Below are 20,115 nucleotides of genomic sequence, written 5' to 3' on the forward strand. Positions count from 1 at the left end.
TTTCCCAGAGCAGTGATGTGATCTAGAGAGCTGACCCTGACCCCTGCTCCCAGAGGCCCAGCCTCTCTTCTGGCCTGGCTGTTGGCTCCTCACTCTGCCCTCCCCCTCCCCGGATATCCCTGAGCTTCAGGGCCCATATGAAATGAGGATGCTTTGGGCCAGGACGTGGGTGATCAGGGCAGCCACTGGGGTGGGAGGCAGGTATTTGGAGTCCAGGGTCCCTGATTTCATCCCAATCACAGACACAGAGCCGAGGCAGTGCTCAGTTTTCTATTGGAGACTTCACCTTCCAGGGGGCACACATCCTTCTTTGTGCAGCCTTCCGAGCTCACCCCCTGCGTAGTGTGGTTTGCTGTGCTCTGGAGTCTGCTGCCCTAGCCCTAGCAGGGCGTGAGTGCAGTGTCTGTGTGAGGATGCAGGTGGAATGGTATGTGACACCAGGGAACAGGGCCCCTTCCTCCTGGGACCAGTGGTTATCCTAGCAGTGGGCAGGCCATGGCCAATGGCTGAACTCTCTCGAGGGACCTTTTCCTGTGCCTCCTGGGCCTGTCCTCTGGCTTCTCTCCCCGGACAGTGGTCTTTGCTGTAGGGCTCAGGGATATCCTTGGGTCTGTGTCAGGGTGGAGCACCTGCCTCAGGCCACTTGTGTGCCCCTCTCCTGGCCCTGTGCTCCCTGGGCCCATTTCCTCCCGTGGGAACCCTCGGGGTCTTGTGGGCAGGGAGCTGGCAGACATAAGTGTGTGGGGAGCAGTGATAGGGTGGGGCTGGCACTGGGAGGGTGCGGGAGCCTAGTCATCTTTATCCTTGGCGCCATGTTTGAGGATTCGGGTAAACTCCACGTAGTTGAAGTTGCCTTTCTTGTCGATGGGTGCCTCCCGGTACATCTCATCCACTTCCTCATCTGTGAAGCGGTCGCCCATGGTAGTGAGCAGCTCCCGTAGGTGGTCCTCATGGATAAAGCCTGGGGGTAGGGTGGGGGGGACCTTGAGAGCAGGGACTCAGGCTGGACACACCGAGTACCCCCACCCCTCAGCCCTGCTGTCCCTTGGAGATCTCATGGCTGGAGATGGGGCCAGGAAGCCACCTCCCTGGGCTCTGGTGAGATGGACTGAGGGCACAGGTAGGAGGGGTCATGGAGGGTCTCAGAGGGGAGCTGAGTGGAGGGCCTGTCTGCAGGGTGTTTCTCTGGGAGTGTGGGCTGTGGGCGCAGCTGAGCTGTGTAGTCCCACTTCGAGCTGGTGTGGGTGAGTTGGAACCTTGATCTCCATTTTTCTTTGTTTATGGCCTTAGACAAGTACTTTACCTCTCTGGGCTTACTTGATCTGGAAAATGAGGATGAAGACCATGGTGGGGGGCTGTCTGTAGTAGGAAAATGTTCTGAACGTGGTGGGCCCAGGGCGCAGCCTCAGTTAGTTGCCCTTGTTATTCTGCCTGTCTCTGGGAAAAACTCAGGGTGAGAGAGGAGGGTGATCCAGGGGTGGGGGTGGGTTTTGAACCTTGTTGGCAATACAGGCATGAAGTGGTTTTGTTTCCAGAAAGCTCTAAAACAGAGGGAGTGTGTGTTGGGCCAGCAGGTGAGCAGAGGAAGTAGGAGGCTGAGGATGTGGGCCATTTTGTGTTACCATTTTGAGGGGAGAACATAAAGCTGCTGGGCTTTGATAGCTGGCAGCAGAACTGGGAGCTGGTGACGTGTTGTGTTTGGCCTCTAGACAGGGGCCCCTTTTATGTGTCCCCAGCTGGTCTACCTGTATGTGCCAATGTGGTGCCCACCCCTGCCTGCCTTGCTGACCTGAGGCCTCCTCGTCGAAGCAGGCAAAGGCATTGCGGATCACGTCCTCAGGGTCTGTGCCATTCAGCTTCTCCCCAAACATGGTGAGGAACATGGTGAAGTTGATAGGCCCTGGGGCCTCGCTCATCATGCCTTCCAGGTACTCATCCGTGGGGTTCTTCCCTGTGGTGGCACACGGGGCATTGGTCCCTGCTGTCCCTGGTCTGGGTGATCCTGACCCCCCAGACTCTCCCGATGGTGAGTTCTGGGAAGCGTGGTTCCGGGCAGTGGCTCCCACGCTCCCAGCCCTGTCCTGGCTGCTGTTGGCATAGCAGGGGGTAGCTGCCGTGCCTGCTGACTGTTGCCCCAGGTGTCCTACTGCATTGCACTGTCACCACCCTGTGAAGGAAGCATTATACCCTACTTTACAGCTATGCAACTGAGGCACGAGGCGAGGCAGCTTTCCAAGGTCAAAGAGCAGTTAAGCAGCAGAGCTGACCCCAGAACTCAGGCAGCCTGACTCCACATTTTCCAGATGCAGTTTCTAAAGTGGTTCAGTCAGTGAGCTTTGGTGGCACACAGGCCTAGGTTTGAGTCCCAGCTCTGTGCCTCTGTTTGCTGTGTGTCTCAGGAGAATTGTGAAGATGAACGAGACAGTTTTTGCAACATGCTCCTAACAACCATTAGCACCGTTCTTGGACTCTGGAATCAACTGCTGCCTCCTATGCCGCTCTGCCATTTAGGAGACCTTGGATAGATTACTTAACCTTAACTTATAAATAAGTTTCCTTATTTATAAACTGGGAATGTTAGTCATATCCCCAAGAGGATTGTTTTAACCATCAAGATAATTCCTATAGAGCTTATTAATTACTTGTATTATTGGTTTTTCTTTAACGTGGGGATGGTATGTTGTTTTGTTTTAAACTCATTATATAGCCCAGGCTGGCCTTGAACTGACAGTGGTCCTCTTGCCTTTCTCTCTGGAATGCTGGGATTCTGGGCATGTACCACCATGTCTGGTGAGAACTATGTTCTTAACTGGAAGACTGTGGGTCCAGTGACCTGGGCTACGTGGTCACATCTTTCTGGGTACATATGTGAGACTGTTCAGGTCTCAAGTGTGAGGCCTGGGTGCAAGGTGCTGCCTTGCAAATGGATAGGAGCCTTCATGTTGCTGTGTTCCAGTGGTATGGGCAGGGAAGCTAAAGCCTGGAACAGCTAGGACCTCATCAAGATGGGGTGGAGAGCAATTAGGACCAGCCCTCTCGTGGCCTTAGTCCTCTCCTATTAAGCTGGAGGACCCCAAAGGAGAGCTCTGCTAGGAGACCACTTCTTGCTGGGCAACTTCCTGGAAGAAGGAAGGCCATGGGTGAACCTGGCCTGAAGCCAGGAGGTCAGCACCAAGTGCGGGCATTGTTGCTCAAAGTTGTCTGCAAACACCCATTGCCCAAGGAGCAATAGGCAGGGGCAGAGTGTGAGCTGATCCTGGGCTGTCTGGCCTAATGCTGGTGGCTTGGGCATTGCATGACTCCTCTGATGCTGACCCTTTGTCTCTACCAGGGTCTGGTCCAGGTGCTATCAGCCAGATGAAGTCTGTGCCAGGAACTGGGGCCAAGGGTGGCTGTAGCTGGAACATGGGAAGGAATGTGAGTGTGGTCTTTGGAGGCCCAGGCCTCATTCTGCCTATTTGAATAGCAGCAAGCTGGACTTAACTCCTGAGCCCTCCTTGGGTCAAAGAGGAGGTGCACTGGCCTTCCTTCAGGTATCTGTTTCATTATCTCTACAGTGCAACCCCTGCAGTTGAAATTTTCATTTAGCTGCTAACCCCTTTCTCTAAGTGAACTGTCACTGTTGAAATGGACGGAGTGAGGCAGTTGCTCCCTAGGTGTAAACTGCAGGTCTCCCTGCACAGGAAGTATTTTGCCAGAAATGAGCCCTACTCACCCAGTGAGGCCAGCATATCATGCAGATCCTCCTTGTCAATGAAGCCATCACGGTTCTGGTCAATCATGTTGAAGGCCTCCTTGAACTCCTGGATCTGGGACTGGTCAAACATTGCAAAAACATTGGATGTAGCTCGCTGTGGCCGCTTCTTAGTGGTCTTGGCCTTGGCTCGCTTGCTGGACATCTTGGCTTCAGGTGGGTGGGGCTGCCCTGCAAGAATGGGGTTGGGGGATGACTCTGAGCCAGGGGATCTTCCTGTCTCCCCCGGGGGTGGCTCTCACTCTAGGCCTGGCATTCAGGGCTGCCCACGCGCGTGGGCTTCTTCCACCCAGTTCTTCCCCAAAGTAGACAGGTAGGCCTGGGCTCAGGACTTTCAAATTTCCCTAACCTCTCGCAGCCTGGGTGCCCTCATATGGGAGTGGGGGGACGTGAATGCCCAGCAGCAGTGATTAACACTTAGTTTCTGAAGAGCACTGGAATGGTGCCAGGCATGGAATAAGCTGTTTTTGCTTTGACTGGGTAAAACCCTTGAAGAGTTGGGCTTGGTACCAACTGTTAACATGCTGTATTCTGTTAATCCCTAATAGCATTTACACTGCCCATCTTCCTGTCCAAGTGACAGGGTGGGGTGATGAGGAGGCAGCAAGGGCTCTGGCTGGGCTGCCTTCCAGGCACCCTGCATTCCTGACATTCCTCTTCCTCCTTCCAGGCCTTTTGGTCTCCATCTTTCTGCCAAGGCTCTAAGGCTCTGGGCAGCTACACCTGCTTCCCAGCTCCCTCGAAGCCTCCATTCCCTGTGCATAGCCAAGGATAAGGCTGCCAGACTAGGAACCCCAGATTTTTGTCACATCCGTGCAAGGCCCCGCCTCTTTTTAAGCCTCCAGCCAGCTTTTTTTTTATCCTATTTGGATACAGACCTGCTCTTGTCACTTGGCCACAAGTCAGGTCCATCAGCCTGGCCTGTCTAAGCCCTTCTGTGTTCCTCTGTGACCTCTCTGCTGCCATCTGCTGACCCAGCCACTCCCACCCCCACTTCCTACAAGCACTTCCCTGTCCAGCCCAGGCCTTGAGTCTCCCCTGCCTTGCTGTTCTCCCCAGCATCGTTTTCCTCCCCTGCAAGTGGGGGTGGGTGGGGGTGGGTGGTGGGTGGGGGCGTGGGGGGGGTGCGTGCTGTGGAAGCTGTTAAAGAACCAACTGTGAGGTCAGCTGCCTTATTGCAGAGATGGGGAAACAGGCCAGAGGAGGGATGTAGAGATGGGGAAACAGGCCAGAGGAGGGATGGAGAGATGGGGAAACAGGCCAGACGAGGGACTCTTTCCCTGTCCCTTTGCTAGTCTGTGAGGTTTAAGTGCCTGAAGACCTACTGCCTGCTTTCTCTTGGCTGGTGAAGGCCCCAGGATGCCTGGCCCCTTCTTTCCTTTGCACAATTCCTTCAGTCCAGGGTCTCCAGGAAACCTCCCCCGCCCATGCCACCTGCTTTTCACTCCAAACTGTGTGGCTGCGAGTGTTCTCCAAGCTGTTTTCAGGTCTCATCCCATAACCATGTTCAGTCATTTGTGGACATCAGATTTTTTAAACAATAGGGTCTCACTATGTTGCCCAGGGTGATCTCCAACTTGCCCGAGCTCAAGGGATCTTCTTGCCTCAGCCCTCCAAGTAGCTGGGATTACAGTGTGTGCCACATGTCCAGTTAGACCTTGGGCTTTGAAAATCTTAAACCCTGGCAGGGAGTGGTAGTGCATTCCAGTAATCCCAGCCATTCTGGAGGCAGAGATAAAGAACTGCTTCAAGTTTGAAGTCAGCCTGGTCAATATAGTAAATTCAAGCCCAGCCTGAATGACAAAGCATTACTATCAAAAAACCAAAACCAAAACCAGATCTTAAACCCTGAACTGACGGTTGACCAGCTCCAGCAAGTTTCCAGAGTCACATCTGTCCATATAGTTTTAGAGACTGGCTGCCTAGGCCCCATCTAGTCACACCCACCAGGCCTGCAGTTTCTTGAGGAAGCCAGTCTCACCCAGGGCCAGGAGGGCAGTGAGGAGGACTAAGGGCAGGGAGTGCAGTTGTGGCCCCCTCTTCTTCTATGGCTTGGAGGTGCCTGATCCTTCTGAGCTCAGTGTTCTCAGGGAATGTGGACTCTCAGCACTCACAGAAGGCTGCCCACAGAGAAGTCCACTGTGCCCTGCTGAGGTGGTCCTCATCATCACCAGCCCCCTCTGGTCTCACAGCCCCAGGACAGGAAGGGCCAGTGGCACCCAGTGCAGTGACTGAGCCCTCCTGCCCCTTGGCCTTCAGGGTCTCACACGTGAGGCCAGAATGTGGCAAGAGCCCTGCACTGGCCACTGTGTCCCTGGCCAGTTGTGGGAAGCAGGGGATGGCGTTTGCTCTCTGCAGTAAGGAAAACAGGCCCCAGAAGGGAAGTGTGTGAGCTTAGAGTCAGCTGGAGGCCTAGACCTGGGGCTAGGTTGGGTCAGTGGGTCCAAAGCCTGGCCCTGGTTGCTATGGAGGGCAGAACAAAGGAAGCACCTGTTGTGCCTGTGGGGCCAAGGACTCAAGTTTCTAGGATTGGGCCATAGCCCTGGAACCATCAGTTGTCAGGGTCCTAGAAACCAAGGATCAGAGTGCTGGTACTTGGCCTGGCTGTTGATGTCATCCCACAGGTGTCTGAGGTCTCACCCTAACAGCAGAAAGCTGGGCAGAAGTCAGACCTCATTACCTCGCCCAAGGTTGGGCAGTGCAGGGCCCTGCTCCTAACCATAGCACCTCTGAGGCCAAGTATCCGAATTCTCTGAAAGCAGTTGCTGGAGCAAGGACCTCCCTGGAGTCCTTTCCTTGTTCCCCTCTAGGTGTGAGTCTGCCAGGGGCCTTGCCAAGACCCCCCCCCCCAACAGCTGGGAACGTGGTCCAGACGGGAAGCTTTTGCCTGTAGCACACAGCACTTGTGTGTGTTGAGGGGGTCCTGTGGTCACCGTCCCTCTCCCCTGCCCAGGGGAGTGGAGCTGAGGAAGAAGGCTGTGTTCTCTAAAGGGGCCTGGAGCCTGGCAGGTTTGTCTAGGCCTCCTCACAGCCCCCTGCTCGCAGCCTTGTACTTGGACAGCCCCAGCTCTGGGCTTGGAGACAAAGAGCCACTGTTGCAGAGGACCCATGAAAGGTCTCAGAGCCCGGGTCTGACCCCGCAAACTCACAGCCCCGGCGGCGCCTCTGCCCCCTCTAGCGGACCCGTGACGACGCCCTCCTGCAGTCCCGGGGTGGTGGGTCGGGTCGGCCCATCAGAGCACCTAGCTGTCGAGGCTGACGCGGCGCGGGCTCTCACCTGGTGCGGAGACGGTGCGTGCGGCGCGGTGCTCTCAGCTGGCGGCACTTTGCTGGGACGCGGGGTCTGGAGCGGAGCGGAGCGGGGCGGGCCGGGGGCGGGGCGAGCGGGCGGCCGGGCCTTAGAAGGCAGAAGAATGTGCGCAGGGGCGCGGCCGGGCGGCCCGGCCTTATTTGGCCTTGGTCTGCGGGCAGAGTGGGCGCGCTCCCGGGCGAGCCCCCGTTCTTGACTGCTCACTGCTGGGCAGCGAGGAGCGCCGGGGCCCTGGAGGCGGGAGGCCGAGCCGCGACCCCCGCCGGCCCGTTCCCAAGGCCGGGCTGCCGCTCCCCGCCGGAGGCAGGTGTCCTCCAGCCCCGCGTGGCCCGTCCCGGCCGAGGGGAGGGCGTGCCGCAGGCACCAGGGCCGGACACCCGCCCTAAGGTGCTCGTCGGCGGCGTCGAGGCCACCTGCCGCTCGCCCGGGGCGGGGCGGGGCGGGGCGGTGGGGCGCGCTGGCGTTGGTGCAGAGTGTCCGGCGGCCGGGCGACTTCCCGGGAAGTGACAGCCGCGCAGGGAGCCCTGTGTGGAGTTGCCAGATGGGAGTCAAGGTGCTGGGGGGAGCGGGAGGAGGGCGCAGGGGCTGGGAAGCTGCAGGGACTCATCCCATCGGCGGCTGCAAGCCGCTAGGCCGAGGGGCGAATGGCCTGCCCGAGGTGTGGGGCGCGCGTGAAGCTGGAGGCGCTGCCGGTTCAGGCTCTCAGGTGGAGAGGGGTGAGAAAGGGCGGGCTCGGGAGTTCGCGATGCAGCCAGTGGGGTTTGCGGATGAATCGGAATCAGCGTGAGACAGTGTACCGAGGTTGACCCCGCGGGCTTTTCAGATTTTAGATTTTTTTAAAAAGCGGGAATCGAAATCGGGACCTTGCGCTTGCGAGGCCTGATCCCAACGTTTTTAGTCGGAGCATACAAACTTGTAACTTTATTGTAAGTCAAATTATTTTACAGTAAAGTTTTTTTCAATTAATGTGTCCAAAACAAAACTTCTGATCGCTCCCAAACCCTACTCCCTACACGCCATACTCCCATTTTAAAAAGCTACAGCTCTCTTTGTATGCTCCACTTATCCATTTTTCAAATAATTATTATTTTGTTTTCTTGAGACACAGTCTGGTCTTGTAGTTCAGTCTGCTCTTGAAGTCAAGGTGATCTTCTTGCCTCAGCTTCCTAAGTGCTAGGATTACAGGCTTGCACCACCATACCCAGTACTTTAGGCCATTTTATTTTATTTTATTTTTGTCTTTTTCTTTTTCATCGGTACCAGGAATCGAACTCACTACCACACACTTGCAAGGCAGGCGCTTATGCCGCTGAGCTAAATCCCCAGCCGCTGGCCATTTTATTTTTTAATTTTTAATTTTTTTTTATATCGGGGATTAAAACTCACAACCTTGTGCTTACCAAGCAGGTGCTTATGCCGCTGAGCTATATCCCCAGCCACTCTTCAGGCTTTTTTTTTTTTTGTCTTTTTCTTTTTTTATCGGTACCTGGGATCGAACTCACGACTGCCTGCTTGCAAGGCAGGTGCTTATGTCGCTGAGCTAAATCCCCAGCCCCTTTAGGCCATTTTTAAAAATGAGTTTTTGGTGGTGTTGATATGTATGTATTTGGGGATGTACCAGGAATCAAACCCAGGACCTCATGCTTACTAGGCAGGTGCGGCACCATTGAGCTAAATCCCCGACTCCTTTATATATTTTGAATATTAATCCTTTATCAAATAATGGTTTACGAATACTTTTCCCATTTCATGAGTGTTTTTTAAAGAAAAAGTTAAATCAATGTAGTTTATGTACCATAATGATCATCTTTGAAATCTACAAGTAGTGTATCATAACTAGAATTCCAGAACACTTTTCTTGCCCCCAAAAGGAACCCTGTACACATTATCGTGCATGGAGATGTTTGCAGTGGTACTGTGCTTAATAGGCATAAGTGGAAATGAAAGGTGTTCCCCCTTTTCCCCCGTTCAGCCCCTGGCAGCCACCGGGCCCCTCTCATTTCCACTTACGCCTGCCGTGCGTAGCACTGCGGCAAACATTTACATGCACGTTTATGTGTGGATGTTATGTTTCTTACTTTCTCAGGGATATACCTAAGAATGGAACTGCTGGGTGCCTTAGCTTTTGGTTACTATGATAAATACTTGAGATAATTGAGATTTATTTTGACTCACAGTTTTAGAGGTTGCCAGGTGTGGTGGGCATGCCCATAATCCTAGCTACACAGGAGGATGAGGCAGAAGGATCACACATTCAAGGTAGCCTGGGCACTGTAAGAAGACCCTGTCTCAAAATACAGTAAAAAGCGCTGGGGATGTAACAGCACTGGAACATTTGCCAAATATGTGTGAGGCCTTGAGTTAAATGGCCCGTGCTGCGGGGGTGCTGGGTGTTCCAGGCCAGGACGTGGCGGCTCCTTTTTTCTGGGTTTCTCGCGGTGCGGTGCTCCATCATTTTAGGAGCAGAATAAACCCAGCTCGGGAGCTGAGTGAGGAGCAAGTGAGCAAAGGGGGTCCCTGGGTCCCTCAACCCTTCCCGGACTCACCTGCACAGCCCTGGGGCGCCCCCATCGGTGCTGCCTCTTACACCTTGTGCCTCGGGTGATGCCCCCCAGGAGCCAAGCCTTTGGCCTGGGCTTTTGGCGAAGCTCAGCACCAGACAGCGCTGTGCCTTGGGCTCCTGTGATTGACCTCCTGCAGCCCCTCATCGGTTCTCACTGGCGCTGTGTAAGGAGGGTTCCAGCTTCTCCACTTGCCACCAGCGCTTGTTGTCAGTGAGTCTAGCCGTCTACTGATGTGTGCAACGCTTTCTCTTTTCTTTCCAAAAGTGTCGCTCAGCGTTCAGGCCCCCTTGAACTTGCAGTCCGGTTTCACCGCTCCCGATTCTGGGTTTACAGGTGGGCTCACAGGTGTGTGCTACCAAACCCAGCTGTGGTTTTGCTTTGCCTTTACCAAATGAATAATGGTGTTGAAGGGCCTTGGACATTAGTGTATGTTCTTTAGAGAAACATTTATTTAGACTTTTTACTCATTTAAAACTTTTTTTTATTGTTGAGAGATTGTATATTTTGGATAATTTATATATATGATTTACAAATGCTTTCTTCCATTTTGTGGTTATCTTTTCTTTTTCTTTCATTTCTGTCTTTTTGTTTCTGGAAGAGGATCTCTGTAGTTCAGGCTGACTTTGATCGCTCATTGATCATCGCTCCTTACCCTCCGGAGAGCTGGGATCACAGACCTGTGCTGCCACATCTGACATTTCTTTTCTTTCCTTCCTTTGAGACAGAGTCTCATGTGGTTCAGGCTTTCCTTGGACTCACTGTGTAACCCTTACTGGCCTTGAATTCACAGTGATCCTCCTGCTTCAGCCTCCCCAGTGTTGGGGTTTTAGGCATGCACCACCATACTGGCTTCACGTTACTGATTTTGGAATCACAAATGTTTTCAACTGCAGTTTTTTTCTTTGATTGGTTTTAGTGACACATACAAGAAACTATTGCCTAGTTTAAGGTCTTGGAAATTTACTGTTTTATTCTAGGAAATTTATAGTTTCAGTTCTTTTTTTTCTGCATTTTGAAAAATATTATTGCTGCTTTTAAAAAATTTTTTTTTAAATGAAAAAAAAGAAAAAACCAAAAAGGGTACAAGTTATACAGAATTTCAAAAAAATAAACAGGAAATCACTAGTTAATAGATTACATATTGTCATTTTAGAAATAGTGGTTCAAGTTACAAAATTAAAGCATATAAAGTGGACATTCAAACAGTGAGACTGCAAACAGTTCTGTTCAATGATCCAACAAAACTCAGTAATATGGTTATCTATTTTGTACACTTAAATATACATGCAGTTATATCCTTTAGAGCACTTTCTTTTCCTTTCTTTTTTACAATGACAGTTACACATTTTGAGTTTTATTACTCCCACAGTTCTTATTACTTTTTTTTTGGAGAGAATAAAACCAAATGTGACATAACAAAACAGAGTCAGTCAAATCAAAAGGATGGGCATAGTACATAATGTAAAAACAGAATACAAAGGGGCTGGGGATTTAGCTCAGCGGCATAAGCGCCTGCCTTACAAGCAGGCAGTCGTGAGTTCGATCCCTGGTACCGATAAAAATGAAAAAGACAAAAAAAAACAAAAAACAAAAAACCCCCAGAATACAAGGTGATCAACAATGGTTACCATAATGCCTTTTGCTATCTTAAAAAGAATTGCCTATATCATCAGTTATAATAAAATTGAACAAAACAGTAAAGAACAAAACCAATAAAACCAAAATATTGGAGCTATTACAGGACTTCAAAAGAAGATAATAGTCAACCAGAATGGGCGTCATAATGAATCTTACTGTTTTCACAGTTGTTGCCTATACTTTCGAACTTGGTACTATCAAGGAGGATCCTTACAAGTTCAAGGCCAGCCTGGGCTACAAAGTGAGCCCAAGGCCAGCCTGAATTTCATAGTGAGACCCTGTCTCAAAAAGACAAAAAAAATTTTAAATGTATTTGTTGTATGCAGCATATTGTTGGATCTTCATCTTGATTCACTATGGCAGTCTATTTTTACTGGTGAATTGAGACCATTTACATTGATGGTTATAAGTAATATGTATCGACTTGTTTATCATGTTATTTTCTTGTTGTTTGTTCCTTTTTTCTTCCTCTAATTGCTTTCCTTGCCTGTTGGAGTTCATAGAGTTGTAATTCCATGCTATCTTTTTGTGTATTCTTTTTTTGTCTTTTTCGTTTTTATCGGTACCAGGGATCGAACTCACGACCACACACTTGCAAGGCAGGTGCTTATGCCGCTGAGCTAAATCCCCAGCCCTAAGCATCTTTTCTTTTTCTTTTTTTTTTTTTTTTAAAGTTTAATTCCTGGGTTATGCTTATACATTGTTTATGGCAAGTAGCTTTATTGCTAGTATTTTGAATACTGCGGAACTGAATAGTTTTCAGAGATGTCTTCCAGGTGTAGCTGGCTTCTGGAATTTGAGTCAGTTGTGAAATTCTAACTTTTCAGTTTATTGGGGATGAGAATTTCTGTCTCTTTGGCCTAGCCCCTGGTTTTTTAGCACAGGCTTGTTGTAATGTTTATGACCTTTAGGCAGTCTCTGTCTTGGCATACGAGGAAGAAGAACTGACTAGGACAATTATGTCACTATGGCTAACGTAGAATTTGTAAGGAGCCTCCTGCTTCAGGTCTCCGGAGTGCTGGGATTATAGGCATGCATCACCACACCCAGCTTGAAGATTTTAAAATAGTTTTCAGGGCCCCAAATTTTATTAAACTTATTTTTCAGTATTGTATTCATTTGAATACTGTTGTACCTGAAATTGTTTACTCAGTATCATTTTTGGATTGTTCATTGGTAGCTGAACTATTATGCATGGTATTTCTTACACCAAATAGGATTTCCCTCGCATCAACCAATTGTTCAATTCTTTGGACACCCACTGGTTATCTTACTATTCAGTTCTTTTTTGACACTAACTGGAGTTCACATCAGACACCACAGGTTTAGAGCCTCGGTCCCACAAGGCTGTTTTCACTTCAGACGCTAATCACAAGTATTAGGATCTCACGTTACCAGTGCTTCTGTCCAAGACTGCTGCAAATCAGTGATTACCAAAGATTCCCACAACCTTCTCCTAGCTTAATAATTTGCTAGAATACTCAGATTAACAGATAACTGCTGTTGCAAGTATACTATAAAGGATACAGTTTGGGGCCTGGTGCACAGGGCAGGGTACCCGGTCACAGTACACAGAGCTTCCGGGCCCTCCCGGCTGCTGCGCCCCCAACGGCTCAGTGTTCCCCAGTCAGAAGCTCCCCACATCCTGCGTGATGTGGGAATCTTGATGGAGGCGCCATTCTCTCTCTCTCTCTCTCTCTCTCTCTCTCTCTCTCTCTCTCTCTCTCTCTTTTGTGCAGGGAACAAGCAACAGAGACTAAACACTTATTATATTACAGTAGGGTATAGAAATATAATTGATTTTTATATCCAGTAGTGTATCCAGCAAACTTTACTAAAGTCATTTACTATTTTAATAGTTCTTTTGTAGATACCTTAGAGTTTTGTGTCTGAAAAATCTTATCACGTTTTATTTCTTAATTTCCAATCTGGATGCCTTTATTTATATTAGTCTCTAGTTACCCTGGTTTGGGTGGAGCCTCCAGTGTCGAATGCAAGCAATGAGGAAGGACATCCTTGTCTCATTCCTGATTTTACAGTAAACGTTTTTTCCAGTAAATACGGAATTAACTGTGGCTTTTCTGCTTGAAGATAGCATCTGCATACCTTTGTAGCCTGAAGAAATTGTGCTAGTTTTGCATTTTGTAGGTTTTTTTTTTTTTTTGGATGGAGATATATTTGTCATTCCTATTACTCATAAACTTTGACCACCTACTTAAAATAGTGTCTAGATAAATGGGTTTATCCAACCTAAGTAGTACTTTTTCCTTTTGTAATTAACTTATTCTTAATTAATTTGTGGGATGCTTTGAGACTGAATATTTGATTCCTCATCAAATGTTCACCCATTGCTCTTTCTTGCTTTTGCAAAGCTGGGATGGAACCCAGGGCCTCACGTGCTAGGAAAGTACTGTACCACTGAGCTACACCTCCTGCTCTTACCTATTACTTTTAACATCTGGTGATGATCCAGTTATTGCAGTTATGGTTGTCAAATAGAAAGGTCCTAAGCCCTGAGTCCCTGCTACCTTATCAGTTGGTGGGTATGTTCATTTTGAAACAGCTCATTAGTCATCCAAGTGCCTGTGTTAGTGAGGGGTGTGGGCTTCACGAAGAGACACAGTTGTGAATTTAAGTATCAGTTCAGCCATAAGGGTCCTTAATTGTCCACGTCCCCTGTTGGCCACAGGGCTTCAGGCCTGTCTCTGCTAACATTCTTTGGAAACGAATCCTAGTGCTGGTTGCACCAGAGGCTGGGATTGGAGGTTCTCATTTCATGGGCTTGGGGGGTGGGTACAGTGGCAGGAAATGTATCTATTTAAGGCTGGTGCTGGCAGTCTTAAGTCCTTGCAGGGCAGCCCTCTCCCTGAGCAGCATAGCCTCAGGCTTCTGCCTCTGTGCTCCTCTTATCCTATGATGCCCCAACCTAGAGAACTACCCATCCCGCAAAGCCCAGTCCTGCAAAACACCTGTCCCTCCCTCCCAAGGTCATTCATTTAGAAACTGTTCTTTGAGGCTCCATTCTGGACTAGGCACTGAGACACACTCAAAAACTTGATTCCTGCCCTCAGGGATTCTTCATCCCCTAGGTGGAGATAGACGCTTGCATATAACAAGTCAGGCAGAAATAGCACAGCAGTGAGAGTAGCACAGTGTAGAGCAGGCACCAAGTGCTGTGGCTGGGAGAGATGTGGCGCCTGTGCTCAGCTGTAGTGGCTGTAGGATAGTGTGCAGCGCCACTGGCATTGGAGATGAGCTGGGAGTGGCCCCAAGGCCAAGGGTAGAAGCAGGTTTTTCTCCTGCAGGCAGTAGGCAGGCTGTGAAGGGTTAGCACAGTAATGCATCCCCCTTGGCGGAGGGACCAGACTGTCAGTAGGGACCATGGTGGTTTTGGTCACAGATTCAGATGGCAGGAGACACATCTTAAGGTTTCTATCATGAGTGCTGTTCCCTTGCTGCTGGTACAAATCTCAGTTAGCTTGTCCTGGGCACCATGTACCCTTGAAGGCTCCACATGGCCCTTGGCCCACAAAGAACTGGCACCAATGACTTTGTTTTGCTGTTCTGTGCTTGAGGCCCTGGTGTTAGGAGATGGTAACTCCTTAAGACTCTTAAGAGCCTGGCAAATCTGGGAAAGCTTGGGAGTTCCAGAAAGAAAACTTGGGTCTCCCTGCTCTCACATATACCGCTCTGTTTGGGCTTCTTGGGACTCAAGGTGTCTTAGTCTCCTGTTCCCCGTGGTTTCTTCCTTGATCATCCAGCAGCCTCCAGTGAGTGCTTCCTGTCTCTGCCCTACTTCTTCTCCATTCCTTTAGGGCCTGGGCTTTGGAACCACAGAAGCGGAGGACTCACTGCCAGCTTCTTTGGGAAGCTGCTGTCAGCTTTCCCTGAAAGGACAGCTGTCTGCCTGATGGAACAGGGTATAGGGGATGGGACAGCATCTAAGTTATATGCTTGTCAAAATGGTTACTCTCAACCTAGTCACAACAGATAAGTCCAAATCATACAACAGTCCAAAAGACGCTTGGATACTTACACTCCAGGGACCCCAAGTTTCGGTGGCCTCTAAGCTTTCCCTAGTCCACATAGGATCCAATGAAGGATCATTCATTCCTTTCGGTTACCATGCTTGTCTAATGTCTAAATCAAAAACATTTTCCCCATTGTTTTCTTTTCCTTTATTTTTCATGATAGTTACATTTTTTTGTTTGGCCTTTTAGGTAGTACTAGTACCTAAGCTCTGAGTGCCCCCCAGGTAGAAGTGTAGGTACAAAGAAGATTGCTTTGTTAAATTTAGGGCAATAAGCGTATTGTCAGGTAAGGAATGTCTTCACGTTGGGGTGGGGACGGATCTCTGCCACTGTGCCGGGAGTGCTGGTCCTAGAAGCCTGGATCCTGCTGCTGTCTCCCAGCCCCTTTCTGACACCGAGTGAGCACCTCTTTCTCTGAGGCCTGATCTCTCCTCAAGGCCTTCCTGTGCCACAACAGAAATCCTCAGGTTTTGAAGGGCATAGTGTCCTCTCAGCTCCTGAAGTCCAGTGAGGATAGGGCTGGGCTGCTTCCTGACCAGTGGCTCTCAGTCTAGCTCGGCCTCTTCCCCTGCCTGCACTCACACCTGTGAACAGTTGGCTCAGTGCTATGTGTAGAAATGTGGGCCTGGCCCAACCACAACTGGAACCTCTTCACACTCACATTGGGTCTCCAGGCAGGTTAAATCCAGGTAGGCAGCAGCCTCAGACATCACTGAGAATCACCGATGGTCACTGAACTCAGCCACCAAAGCTGTATTGCAGCTAGCATGATGGCACATGTCTGTGATCCCAGCACTCAGGAGGCTGAGGCAGGAGGATTGCTGATAGTTTAAAGCCAGCCTGGACTACATAGTAAGTTCAAGGCCAGCCTGAACTACACGATGAGACCCTGTTTCAAAAAAAACCAAAATAGATGTGCTGGTATGCAGACACATGGGGAGGTGCTTTGAGCACAGGGGTCTGGCCACACAGCTGGGAGGACTAAAGCAGAGCTTGCGGGAAAGGGCTTTGCAGCCTGGGAAAACTGAGAGGGCCCCTGACTTGTCCCTGGTGTCTAGCTGGGTCTAGGGAAGCGAAGAGGGCGACTGAACATCCAGAGCCTGGCCCAAGAACCTGCTAAACGCTCTGTTCCTACCGCTCAGGGTCGGCACCTCCTGCCTGCAGTGCCCTCTCTCCACCCCTCTGGTCTGGACCACAGCGTTCCTGTGCAGACCCAGCTTGGCACGCTGCTTGCTTCCTGCCGCCTCTTTCTGCTGTGTTGCACTTTCTGCTGCCTGTCACCCACTTGAGCTCTGTGCCCTGGCCGTAGTGAACTCTGCGGGCAGCCTGTGCCTGGTGAGTTGGTCTATGCATTTGCCAGGGAAGGTGTGGCTGGTAGCGGACATTGGCCTCTCTTCCAGGTGTGGAGAGTCCAGGTCTGGGAGTTGCCTGCCCATCCGGGCTCCTGCTGCAGTAAATATTGATGAAGCACTGTTTTTTTTGGAAACAGGGTCTCACTGTGCAGTTCAGGCTGGCCCTGAACTCACTGTAACCCAGGCTGCCCTAGAATTTGTGGTGATCCTCCTGCTTCAGCTTCCCAAGTGCTGGGGTTACAGGTGTACACTACAACACTTGGCCTGAAACACTTCTCACAGGAAACTGTGACACGTCTGCTTTCCAGATGGAGCTGTGTGCTTTGGCTTCTCACCAGGATCACAAAGCTAGCACCTGACAGAGCTGGAACTAGAGTTTACACTCATCAGCTGTCTGCAGAGAGCTGTCTTTTGGGGGAGGGGTCTGGCTTAGTTTTGTGAGAGTGTCCAGTGCCACCCTCCTAACCCCATTCTGAACCATCCCGTGCAATAACACCATGAGCCCATGATACACATTACCTCATTTATTCTCACAACATGCCTGTGAGGTAGGGAGGGGCGGGGACTATCCCCATTTTACAGAGGAGGAAGTTGAGGCACACAGAGGTCAAGTGACTTGCCCAAGGTCACAGACGGGCGGCCAAGCTAGAATGGGGCCCCAGAGCAGGCCCTTGGTTTACCCCTGCAGCACACACCAGACAAGAGGATGTCTCCAGTGCCCTCGGGTTGTATACACAGTATAGAGCAGCCCTCGTGTGCTGAGCTCTGCTGCACACGGCCCCTATTGCCTGCCCTTGCCTTGCCCTCCCCACCCCGCCCTGCAGACCTGGGCCTTTGCAGCTCAGGGCTCGTGCCACCCTGGGAGTGGGAATGCAGGGTGGGATGATTGGGGTCAAAACAAAACAAAAAACAGAAAACTCAGAGGCTGGGCTGATAGGAGGTAAGACCCCTCTCCCCCCAAAAAAGGCTGCGTACACACAAGGTATATATTTTTACACACACTTGTACACACACCTAGATATAGTACATGTAAAAATATATGCTATTCACACACCCGCCTCCTGCCAGGTCCCAAGAACTGGTGGTGGCAGTGCTGGTGGGCATGGGTGTGCAGATGGGCATTTATACACTCTAAGGTCTATGTGCATATGTACACATACGTACACACCTCCACCTGCCCTTGGGGACTGGACACAGGCATGGCCAAGGACAGACAACCTCCTGGAAGCCACCATGAGTCCTAAATCTGCTATAGGAAGGAGACAGAAAGAAAGCAGTTGGAGTCTGGAGTGTGGAAACGTGGCTTCACCTTATTTTGCCCAAGACCAACATTTTGCTCATCAGCTGAGAGGCGAGTCCTGCCCGACCGCGCCTAGGCCTGGCGAGTCCCAGCGCAGGGCAGCCCGTCTGTGTGCACGCGTGCAAGCGTGTATGAGCACTTAGTGGGGGAGGAGGGATGCGTGTCCATCTTGCTGTTCTCTGGGCCCTCAGCCACAAAAACGACTGAACCAGAAAGCCGCTGGCCTTGATGGTGACCCCTGTGTGAGCTCTGAAGGGAAAAGAAAAATGTAGAATGAAAAATCCAAGGTCAGAGCAGGGTAGCTGGGAGAGAAGGGACATGGCAGGTGCCCAAGGCTGCCCTTGGACTGTCGTTGTCTTGTAAACAAGCTAGTTTAAGTTCTCAGGAGATAGAACAAGTAAAAAGACCGCAGTCTGAGGCCGGGCCGGGAGCTGCTGAAGTCCATCTGTCCACGGCCAGCAAGAGGGGAAAAAAAGTTTTCTAGTTTTGTTGACGGTTTTGTGTGTGTGTCTGTGTGAAGTCTTCATAACCTAAAGCTGAGAGGGACCCAAAAAAGCCAAATTGTGAGCCCTTGTATGCATCAATTTGAAAATTGGCTCAGGGTCTCTAGAGAGAATAACCATACTGTTGATAAAATTTTGTTCCATCTGCATTGTTTGTTTTTTAATTAAAATTATTTCCTTTCTCCTTCATGGTCTCAGAGCCTGGTCTGGGCCTCGGGGACATAAATCTCGATGCTGTCTGCACTTTCTGTGGCTGAGTTCTGCCGCACAGAAGCTGCCCGCTTGGCTGCCAGGAGTCTCTTGCGGGCTTCCTGACGCTGCTTGTCCCCTGCATCTGAGGCCTTGTCTCGGCTCACTGCCGGCTTGGATTTGGCTGGCTTCTTTGGGACTGGAGGGGGTGGCTTCTTCTCTTCCTTTAGTGAGACAGTGAGGAGGGAACAAAAATCAAATAAAGATGCCACATTTGCTGTGATGCTACCTCCTACTATATGCTGGTGGCTGGACTCCACCCACCCACCCACCCAGCCTCCCTGCACCGGGCACAAGCAACACACAGTTGGAATCAAGAAGCCACAAGAAGCGATGATAGTGGGAATAGCACAGGCAGGAGCCAAAAGCAAGCTATGAGAGTCCTAGAATGTTCTAGAAGAAGGCAGACAGATCACCTGTTCCCATTCCCGTTTTGAGCAGTAGGGAATTTCATCACCCAGCCAGAAATAGGACTAAAATTTAGGGTTTTTTGACTCCCCAGTCACATTTCACACGCTGTCCTAGGGGACTAGAACTTATGAGGGCCACAGTCTAACAAAAGTAGATATCACCAGGCCTAGACCCCGGTCTTGGCAGCAAGGCCCAGGAGAACGGACCACAGTGCAACCTCCAAGGCTCCACGAGCCATGTCTCCAATACATTAGTGCTGTGGGCACCTGTTTCCCGGAAGTCCCTTTCCTGAACATGCAGGGCAGGGGAGCATGCTTCAGTGGGCAGCCCCAACTACAGAGCGAGCAGCATGCTGGACAAGTGCCAAGCATGGACCCCGCGCAGTGATGGATGTGAGCCCAGCTCAAGACGACACATGGAGAAGGAAGCCAAGCAGCACTGACCGATGTGGGCAGCGTTATTGCCGACCAGGAATTTGTCCCTGGACTTCCCCTCCGCACTGCTCCATGCTCACCTTCCTCTTCTCGGGGGTCTCCACCAGCTGCCAGCTGTTGGCCTTGAGGTGGTAGAGTTCATCAAACTTCATGCTGATGTCCTCGATGGACAGCTGTAGCAGGTCCCAGAACCCTGCCAGGTCCTGGGCTGTTGGACGTGGGTTGGCGTCAGGGTTCTAAGGGGCATACAGGAATCAGTGGGCCAGGCAAGTGTAACCTTGTCTTTCTTTATGGTCCCCTGGCCCTGTCAGCACTGTTCTGACTCAAAGCCTAGTCTGACTCCCTCATTCCCAGCATCCAGGTCAGTGTCTGTGTGAGTGAGTAAGCCAGCTCCTGCTTGGTGCCGGTCCCCCTGGTGGGGACCACTGGGAAAAGGAAGTCGGCCCAGCACACATACGTAGACTAAAACCATCACCCTGCCTTAGGTGTTCTGTCTTTGTGCAGGCAGACCACAGTGGTTCATTTTACAGAGAAGAAACCCTTGGTCAGGGTATCCCCGGAACGGAGGG

General features: G+C 50.7%; 2 protein-coding genes across 11 annotated transcripts in view; both read right to left on the reverse strand.

Annotated features, from left to right (window-relative positions):
• Positions 1-256: 256 nt before the first annotated feature.
• On the reverse strand, positions 257-7,168 carry Myl9 (myosin light chain 9). The gene is made up of 4 exons (XM_003467633.4): positions 7,032-7,168; positions 3,716-3,925; positions 1,790-1,951; positions 257-961 (listed from the first exon to the last, which is right to left on the reverse strand). The coding sequence occupies exons 2-4, from the start codon at positions 3,897-3,899 to the stop codon at positions 789-791; spliced, it is 519 nt and encodes a 172-aa protein (XP_003467681.1). The 5' UTR covers positions 3,900-3,925; positions 7,032-7,168; the 3' UTR covers positions 257-788.
• A 9,990-nt stretch (positions 7,169-17,158) lies between these two features.
• Dlgap4 (DLG associated protein 4) overlaps positions 17,159-20,115 on the reverse strand; it is a 177,716-nt gene continuing 174,759 nt past the window's right edge. For 9 of the 10 annotated variants that reach the window (XM_063248391.1, XM_063248393.1, XM_063248395.1 and 6 more), the window contains 2 exons: positions 19,627-19,782; positions 17,159-18,865 (listed from right to left, as the gene is read on the reverse strand). In XM_063248391.1, coding sequence (XP_063104461.1) covers positions 18,647-18,865; positions 19,627-19,782 — 375 coding nt within the window. In that variant the 3' untranslated portion in view covers positions 17,159-18,646. Of the gene's footprint in view, positions 18,866-19,555; positions 19,783-20,115 lie in introns of all 10 variants that reach the window. The other variant, XM_063248397.1, reaches the window with a different exon arrangement.

The sequence above is a fragment of the Cavia porcellus genome, unplaced genomic scaffold (genome assembly GCF_034190915.1).
Source record: "Cavia porcellus strain 051 isolate PalLab524CR breed Dunkin Hartley unplaced genomic scaffold, mCavPor4.1 scaffold_5, whole genome shotgun sequence".
Classification (NCBI taxonomy): Eukaryota; Metazoa; Chordata; class Mammalia; order Rodentia; family Caviidae; genus Cavia; species Cavia porcellus.

Excerpts from the sequence above, each read along its gene's own strand:
- Myl9 (XM_003467633.4), bottom strand. The coding sequence starts at position 3,899 with ATGTCCAGCAAGCGAGCCAAGGCCAAGACCACTAAGAAGCGGCCACAG. Across the intron at positions 1,952-3,715 it reads TGATATGCTGGCCTCACTGG|GGAAGAACCCCACGGATGAG; the intron begins GTGAGTAGGGCT and ends GTGCCACCACAG. Across the intron at positions 962-1,789 it reads CTTCGACGAGGAGGCCTCAG|GCTTTATCCATGAGGACCAC; the intron begins GTCAGCAAGGCA and ends CCCTACCCCCAG.